Source organism: Lates calcarifer, linkage group LG20, assembly GCF_001640805.2.
Source record: "Lates calcarifer isolate ASB-BC8 linkage group LG20, TLL_Latcal_v3, whole genome shotgun sequence".
Taxonomy (NCBI): Eukaryota; Metazoa; Chordata; class Actinopteri; family Centropomidae; genus Lates; species Lates calcarifer.
In genome coordinates, this window is record NC_066852.1 from 71,123 (window position 1) to 80,483 (window position 9,361).

General features: G+C 42.7%; 1 protein-coding gene across 1 annotated transcript; it reads left to right on the forward strand.

The window, feature by feature from the left end:
• Nucleotides 1-476: 476 nt before the first annotated feature.
• On the forward strand, nt 477-3,780 carry LOC127143705 (uncharacterized). Its single transcript, XM_051078800.1, has 2 exons — nt 477-2,866; nt 3,218-3,780. The coding sequence occupies exons 1-2, from the start codon at nt 2,429-2,431 to the stop codon at nt 3,398-3,400; spliced, it is 621 nt and encodes a 206-aa protein (XP_050934757.1). The 5' UTR covers nt 477-2,428; the 3' UTR covers nt 3,401-3,780.
• The last annotated feature ends 5,581 nt before the right edge of the window (nt 3,781-9,361 follow it).

Here is a 9,361-nt window from a genome sequence, read left to right on the forward strand (position 1 = left end):
TTTACCACAAAGCAGATCTAAAGAGGGGGAGCAGAATAATTGCATATATGTTACTCTGTGTGTGTGTGTGTGTGTGTGATACAACACACATGGTTGCATATGTATTTGTATGATGGGGAGTGTGTGATGTACCATATAAGCATGTTTCTCCATTAATGCTCTACTGATCCCCGGCATGTTCAGAAATACATGGAGGATAATCTGTAACTAACACACACACACACACACACACACACACTTCACAAACAGCTCGCTGCTCTGGTTTCACCAAAAATCCTCTTTACTGTGACTGTTGTGTACTTTCAAACAGCTCCTCTGTAGCAGGGTCAAAGGTCAGAGAGTGGCCATGAACAACGCTGCCTGCAGCAGGAGGGAGGTTCAAGGGCACTGGGACAAAAAGCGTTCGCTGCCTTCTGACCAGCCGATTGTCTGAACTGCTGCTGTTATTATTCTTACTCGACCGCTAACCACTGAGCATCAGACTGTAAAGAAACAAGGCTCTGACGGTTACAGTGACTGGTAGAAATGGAAGATTCACGTCCCCGGAGCCTCAGGAAACCGGATACTTCTCAGTGTTTCATGCTGTCAAAGCTAAACTGGACACTTCCTCCAGAAACAGGTACATTTATAGACAGTTTTGACGCCTACAGCTGATTTGCCGCCACCTCCGACCTCAGTGAGAACAACAAGCAATGTTGGGTAACGTTACTAAAAACTTTCTATGTTACAAAATTACTGATAATAAAAAGTAACTCATCATGTCAGTTACCAACTGAGACAAGTAACTTGTTAGAGTACTTCTGTGTTACCACCACAGTGAAAGAGTTCTTCGCAGCTGACAGACACTTGGACTCAGAAGTCTGAATGATAAATTAAACATAATCAAAACGTCAAAACAAAGGCTTTCCATGCGTGTGAACACAAACGCAAGATCGTCACCTCATCTTCTCTTTCGCGTGCCTCCGAACAAAAAACAACCATTCACAAAACGTGAAACGAAAACGGGTGTTTTTTGAGACTAATTCGACCCATAAAGCTGAACTCTCCAGCGCCCCCTGGAGGACGTTTCTGTCTTTGTCCTGCTGAATGTCCATGCACGTAATTTCACCAGGATTAATATGTCCTTCAGAATAATGAACTATATTACAGAGGAGCACAGTGAATATTGTGATGTTAATCTCCAAATGGGACTCTAGTTTTTTTTTTTTTTAATACAGTTAATTGAGTGTAAATAGAGTGAAGTGAAATGGGAAATTTGTCGACTTAAAGTTTACAAATATTCAGACGTTTTAAGTCGTTAATCTGTCATAAATGTGAATCCATCATATCTTAATTTCAACATGAGCTTTTAGAAGTAAAATATAGGCTGCTCAGAGTTCATGCAGATTATTTAAATCAGTCATTAGCAGCAAAAAGGTTTTTTTTAAGCATCGCAGCACTAACACTGAAGGCAGCAGTGACTGTTTTATTTCACTGATGAACTGTAATATTCATACAATATCTTTTGTTATTTTCAATTTATTTATTTTTAATATTCTGCTTGTCAGTGTCTTTCTCAACCAGATGAACGACAACATCCTTCTTTGCCTCGTTTCTCTTTAAGATAGAGGCAATCAGGAGGAGTCGGGGGGGGGGCTGCTCCTGTTGTCAGCTGCCCAGCCTGAGGGCCTCACAGCTGGGGGACACTTCTGCACAGCCCTGGGCTCATCATGGAGCTCCAGAAATGACCCAGTCTGTGTGATGTGTGTATTCATCATCAGCAATTACTAACAGCCCTATCTACTCTATCCATCTATCTATAGCTCAACCATGACTTAATTAATCATAATCAGTCAACTAATTCATTGATTAGCTGATTGTTTCAGCTTGACATTTACGTTCTGTTGGGGAGTTTCATTCATAACAAAACATCATTTTTAACAGTAAAGTCAGTAAATCAAGTCAGATAAATGTGGGGGAGCAGAGGTATAAAGGAAATAAAATAATGTACAGGTCCATCAGGTTTGTGCTTGAGTAAATGTACTTAGTTACTTTCCACCACTGGAGAAAGTGAGGTGGACTCAGTGTTTTTATTTTCATCTGACGACTGTGTCAAAGCAACAGAGAGAAACTGGAGCTGATGAGTTTGTTCAGCAGAAATATGACTGTGAGCTTCTCATGTAAAGAAACCTGCAGCAGAGAGTCCCGGACGGGTTCTAGAACCAGACCTTGATCAAAGGCCAAACCGTGTTCCAAATGGAACCAGATCTCAGCTGTGTCATAAACACTGAACACGTCAGAGTGAGCGGAACGTTAGAACCAGAGACCAGAGAGTTAGTTTACCACAGCTACTACAGAACAAACCATTTCACAGACCAGTTATTCAACACAGTTTCAGAGACCTGTTGTATAAACCAGTTTCAGAGAACAGTTTTACAGACAAGCTTCAATGTCTGGAGTTTTTAGTTCAGACTTTCTCCCTCCGAGTGAGGTGGAGAAAGAAACTGACCTGGATCAGACATCTCAGGACCAGATCACCAACAAGGACCAGACTTCTGACCAGGATCAGATCATTGACCTGGATCAAACATCTGACCAGAGTCCAACGTCTGAGGATCAAACCTCTGAAGACGAGACCTCTGAGGATCAAACCTCAGAGAACAAGATCATCGATCAAGAGGAGACTTCTGACCAAGATCGGACCTCCAACCAGGATCAGACCACCGACCTGCTGACCCAGCAGGCAGCCCTGATGCTGTTCCTGGAGGAGAAGGTGCTGTTTGACTGTAAGGAGGAGGAGGACCTGATCTCCGCCATGCTCTCATCCTTCATCGGCAGCCTGGAGGACAGAGAGTGGCAGAGCCTGCAGGACCGGATGGTGGAGCAGGTGAGTAACTCTGACCCAGAATCACCTGACTGAAAACTCACCCAGACTTTACTCGATTAGTTGATTAATCTTTGTGGGAACTTCGGAACATTTTTGTCATTTTGGCTGTGATAATGCATATGGCAGAAATTCTGCCGTAAATTTTATTATTATTATTATTGTTTTAAAACAAGTGATATGGAGGTGTCACATGACTTTGAGCTCTGGGAACCTGTGACAAAGAATTTCGCACCTTTATTTTGTGTTTTACAAATTAAACAATAAATAGATTGATCAGTAAAATAAGCATCAGTTGATCCTTGTTGTAAAGTTGAACGTAAACCATCTTCTTCTCTGTCTCTTCCCATTCAGATGTCTCAGACTCACCTGGCTCAGGTGTCTGAGAGGATCATCAGGGTGGTGTCTCAGCTGGTCCTCCAGCTGCTCACCCCAGCTCTGAAGGTCCAGTTCCAACCTGAAGACCTGCCTAGAGCGCCCCCCTCTGAGAGAGAGGAGGAGGAAGAGGAGCATCAGAGCAACAACGACGACAGGTAAGAAGAAAACACCTCATCACATGGTAACTGTGATCTGGGCTGTGATTGGCTACTGTCAATTCTCCACCACTCACACTTAACACCAGGGTTTCTGCAGGTCTTGAAAAGTCTAAAGGGTTGAACTAAACCTTGAACACTGAATCTGAATCAGTCTGTGTTTGTTTCTCTGTAGACCCTCTGCTGCTCTGAGACCGGTGCCTGGAGATCTGCGAAAGTATTTGGAAGTCGATGAAGAAGCCCTGGTTCGCTCATTGGGCAGCTCCGCCTCCCAGCTGCCAGTGAGGAGCATGCTGGGAGATTTAGTGAAGCAGCTGAACCAGGGTCTGTGTTTGCTGGCTGCTCAGAGCCAGGACAGCGCTGAGGCCGAAGGGTCAGAGGTCACATTTGCTGCCATGAAGTTTCTTGGCGTTGGCAGGTGAGACTCTGGACTCATTTAAAAGACGAGGATCAGGACCAGGACATAGACACCATCTCCGAAAGAGCGACTGAGGAGGTGATGTTCGCCATCGCTGACACCATGAGCAGCTGTCAGGTTGAAGGGAGGAAGTCAACCAGGATCCTGAGAGACCTTGCTACCAAAATAAGTGAGCAGCGCTCAGCATCCGGCCACCAGCAGCTCAGCTCGTTCACCATCAGTCTGAAGATTGACAGTGATGAGCAGCCTGAGCAGCCTGGAGCTCGTCAGAAGCCATACCCGATACACGTGTCGTCTGAGAAGATCAACAGCGACCTGTCTGAGTTTCATGGCTCCTGTCTCCAGGTGTTAAAGGGCCTTCTGGCCAAGTTATTGGCCCTGTCATCCCCACAGAGTTTTAGCGTGATGACCGGTCGACACAGGTCATCCCTGCCCGCCTTAGAGTCTGCTGCCTCGGACGTTCTCGACATCGTCGTCAACAGTGTGAAGGAACTTTGCCAGAAAAAGAAGTCGAAGTTCCCACTGAGACGACGCAAGACAAAGGTCAAAGAGAAGAACGTGAACTCCACAGCTACTGAGTTGAAAGTCGCTCTGCAGGAGAAACTGAGAGAGTTTCTCACCTGCCACAAAGACGCTGTGGAGCAGCAGAAGAACAACAAAAAGGAAAAAGCAAAGACGATTGTATCCACACTTCTGTCCGACCTGAGACAGAAGACAGAAGAGTGTGAGGACATGCAGCAGGAGCAGAGATCCAGAGTCCAGGTCATAACCGGTGCTGTCAGGACTCTGCTGCAGCAGGTCGACGTCTGCGGAGGCGACTGGGACAGATCCACTCTAATCAAACTGGAGGATCTGATCAGTGAGGATAAACTGTCCAGCTTCTCCCAGCTGCTGACGACGTCTCTGGGCCCTCTGTGGTCCGGTCCCGTCAGACCAGCTGAGCAGGTTCGTCTGTTCTGCACTGCAGCTGTGAAGCATCTGCTTCGACTGTTCGTCCTCCCTCCTCTCTCCTGGGGGATGGGCAGGGTCGTACAAGTCCAGAGCGACAAATCATTCACCGCCAGGTTGGCAGAGTCGGCTCAGCTGTACGACAACACCATCAGCCGGTACTGCTCAGCTGATGTCCGACCAGGTGATGAGCGACCTCCGCAGGTCGTCCACCGCCTTCTGGCTGCAGCTGGAGGTCGACGCTCTCCAGGATGGACTTCAAAATGATGACAACGCACCCACACCGAAGAAGAGGAAGAGAAAGAACGTCATACCATTTCTTCCAGAAGCTGCCACGGAAGATTGGAAAGAAATGGAGGACGGTGAGAAACCGGATGGACGAGTACATCAATGGACGTGGATTCTGACGATGAGGAGGAAGGACTGGACCCCTCTGAGCTGAGGAGGAGGAGGATCGTCCGCTTCCTCCAGGATCTTTCGGACCGGATTGTGATGGCTTTCTGGGTATATGAGCCGAGGCCGTGGCAGACGATGGCTCTGTTCCCAATCTAACAAACACTCTCTACCAAAGGACATTTACAGGACTTTGACTTAAAAATTAATTGAAATTTAGCTGAACTACCATTACAGAGGCTGAGACACTTTGGCCTCTAACGACACTGAGAGCTTTTATTGTGAAAAGTCTGAAAAGACTTTCTGTAACTCTATAATTGTTTGTGCTAAAAGTCAGTATTTGTATATGTAAACAGCTGTGGACAAAAGGGAGGAACAAATTCTAACTCCCGAGACCAGGCGTTTAACCTCACCTCAAGAGTCGTTAAGGTCACACATGACTCTAATTTGCTCAGAAGGTGGTGAAACATGCACACAGCTACTTGAATGTATATGGATGCAAATGTTGTAAAACGTTGAAATGTGAATGTTTAATAAATCTATCAACAAGAGTCAATGAGTCCTGAGAACTCTGATTCATTTAAAAGGAAGAAAGTTTACAATTCCTGGTTCTGTCAATGCAGTCTGATATATAGTGATGTTTCTGGTTAAACAAAAAGGATCTGTCTCTGTAGGAGTCTTATCCATAATGTTGGGTACACTGTTCTGGAATCATTGAATGCTTCTTTTTTCAGGGTTTTTCAAATAGTTTCAGCTCTGAACCTGTAAATGAAAATAAATATGATGTTTGTGTAAAGTAAGCTCTGATGAAAATGACAAACTGTCTCAGTTGATAATTAATAAATGATTGCGATAATGATATTTACTGACAGAAATTCTTTGAAAAAATTTTAAGAATGACAGTGGAGTTACTTTATTCTTCTGTTTCTGAGTACAATGGACAACATAGTCTAGAATAATTTCCCCACAGAATATAAAAATATTTTCTAATGATATAATAAATTAACACAGCCTGGACTTAGATAAGCAGCCTGAAACAGCTGGATGGATTAACCAATTACAAACAATCCACTAATTCATTATCAAAATGTTATTTGTGCCAAGATCAAGCATTGGTTTAGAATATAAAGAATTATTTGTTCCAGAAAAAAATTTGTTTGGCTTTGTATTTCTTCATATTGATTTTAGATTGATGAGGGAAAACAAATGTAAACAATTTTAGCATAAAGCTGTGAAATAACAAGACATGTAAAAAGAGAAGGGGTCTGAATACTTTCTGAATGCACTGTATAACGGCTGAGAACAAGTGAATCATCACTAACCTGCTCTTTAAAGCTGTTTAAATAATAATTAATGCTGATTCAGGACATTTAAAGATTCTTTGAAGCCTTTTACATTTATCCCTTGGCTTTACAATACAAATCTTCAAAAGCTGTTTTCTCAAAATGAGTTTTTTCTCATACTCTGAGCCACTTTCCAGGTTTATTCCTGTCTATATTATGGCAGTTTTTACAGAGGGGTTTGTTCATAGCCTAATTCATAGAGCATTGTATTCTTAAAAACTAAAAAAAATTGATTGCCTCTTATTACAACACTGTTTTGTTATTTTATGTTAGACAAGTAGTAGCAGTTGTACTTTTTATCAAAACTACAAACCAGGTGGTGTTTGTGCCTAAATGTAACCAAACCTTAGTTGTATGTGAAAAAGATTTATTGTTCAGATGATTTGTTGTGTTTTGATGGATACTTATGGTTTTGCTTTGATGATCCTCTGGTGTCTGTGTCTAAACTAAAATATTACATTTAATGATGTATTGTATAAACCATGAAAAATACCTCACTCCATACCTTACTTCACTATTTTTTCTACTAAATTAATCATGGTGGATTTTTCTTACAGAGCTCTGGCTCAGATTCAGCCTCTCTCTCTTCTGTCCATCCAAGTTTTTCCGTCTGTTCTCCCTCCCTTCCCCTTCCTCCCTCTCTCTCTCTCTTCATCCCTGACCTCCCCCCTCTTCCCTCTGTCACTTTTCTCTCTCGCTGACACAAACGCACACTGAGCGCGCTCAGCGGGGAGCGTTAGTCATGAGATGGTCTCATTAATATCTGAGAGAAACAGCTAATGAGGGTTAATAAGACACCCAGCAGGACTGACGGGTGCAGTGTGTTCGGGGGGTTTAATCACCTCTTCGTCTTCTCCCACTGGAGATGAAGACAAGATCGAGGGATGAGGGAAAAGGGGAGAAAGCAGAGGAGGAGGGAGATGATAATACAATGCAATCAGAGTTAACAGTAACGATTACACAGCAGATCAGTTCGGCTGAAACGATCCTGACGTTCAGACGTGAACGGCTATGACTGAGCTGATTGTCACAGTTCACAGTCAGGTGCACCTCGTTAGTTGTCATGGCAACTCTGGAGGCAATCAGGAAAAGCTCATTAGTGATCTTTTTTTTTTCTTTTTTAGACAAGACAATGAGATGAGGTTATTCTAGATTAAATTACAGTGGATTTCATTAGAGAAGATAAGTGTGACTGACAGAAGTCGAAAATACGAGATTAGACCAGTTAAAACCAGAGGCGATGATAGATTATGTGACGAGCTGAGATTTTAAACGATCAGAGTAGATCAGAGATCCTCATTTCAGAGTCATAACTCAGATAATTCTGAACACACAGACGTGAAACATGTTTTTATATCCATTGTGACATGCTCTTTCCGAGGACGTCGTTTCCTCCAACGTCCGTCTGTAATAGACTTAGACATCCAACAGGAACAAAGACAAAACTCTCCCCAGGGGGACGACAGAGAGTTAAAGATACTGTGAGAGATAAATTAGATTTAAAATGAAATAACTCAGACACAGACATGAAACCCAAAGATATCGTTATTTCTGATGTCCACCAGGACTAAACCGATATAAAACCTCTTAGACATTAGTGAAGAAACTGCTGAACTTGTCTGAGAACCATCAGGTTTTTTAGTTTTCTTCAGTATCACAGTAATCCAGGGTTCAGTTTTCTGATTATTGTCTATAAAACAAGTTCTTGGAGTACAAAGCGAACTCATTAAACACCGTTTTGTCCGACCAACAGTCCAAAAATTGTTAAATTTACAACATTATAACAGCAATAAAAGTGACTGTTCTTAACTGATCAACTTGCAAAGGTTTGATGTTTTTGCTTTTAGTTATCAAAATAGCTGCTGTTTATGTTTCCTTTCAATCAACTAATTAATTAATTAGGTGTTTTTGGACCAAACTGTTGGGGGGACTGTTTAGTCCCATTGCTTACAGATGATGTTTTACACAGGTTTCTAAAAATGGCGGTTGCCGGTGCTGCATTGGCTCATGTGTTCGACTAAACAACATAAACCTATGTCACTCACAGATCCTCTTGTGCTGGGAGAGAACCTACTCTGAAGCAGGAGCTAAAAACAGTACCTCAAAATGGCCTTTTAAGAGCTATGATGGTTTCCATTTCTTGCAGAGTGGAGATAAAGACAGGGTCGTCCACCCAGACAAACAAGTCAACATTGTTAATAACGAGTGTTAGTAATGAAGTGGCGCCTCATGGCTGTATGCCTACGCCAACAAGTCCAGTTGCAACGTGTGATGACCTTTGACCACCAAGTTTGATCAGTTCACCTTTGAGTCCAAGTGAATGTTTGTACCAAATCTGAAGAAAACCCCTTGAGGCATTACTGAGATATCATGATCACAAAAATGGGACAAAAGGACAAACTGATGGACGAATGAACCAACCAACAAACGAACAAACCAATGAACCAACAAATGAACAAATGAACCGATGGATGGACGGACAACCTGAAGACATGACACCTTCAGCCACAGCTGACATCAACATGGATGTATAATAATTTATGTAACTCACATCACATCAGCTTTAAATGAAGTAATTTATTTACCAGGACTGGTTTTGTTCACCTTTTCTTGCAGTACAGTCGTATCAGCAGTGTTGACTGGAGGAATGATAACAGCACTTTAAATGTCTGTGAGAGTTGTATTAAATTAGACTTTTATTACTCGTTTATTTGCACACTTTAAAGATTTCATCACGCCGCTGAGTCACTCTGATGTTAAGGCTTTGCTGTAAAACAACATGGTTGCAGCCCTGATGGAGGAAACAAAGGAGGTAGGAGGCTGCAGACCTTCTGCTCTGCTGAGCCTGGAAATCTGATCATCA

What these genes read in the sequence shown, in the direction of transcription:
- LOC127143705 (XM_051078800.1), top strand. Translation starts at nt 2,429, where the DNA reads ATGTCTGGAGTTTTTAGTTCAGACTTTCTCCCTCCGAGTGAGGTGGAG. An exon ending in AGGACCGGATGGTGGAGCAG is followed by an intron (nt 2,867 to 3,217) that starts GTGAGTAACTCT and finishes CTTCCCATTCAG; the next exon opens with ATGTCTCAGACTCACCTGGC.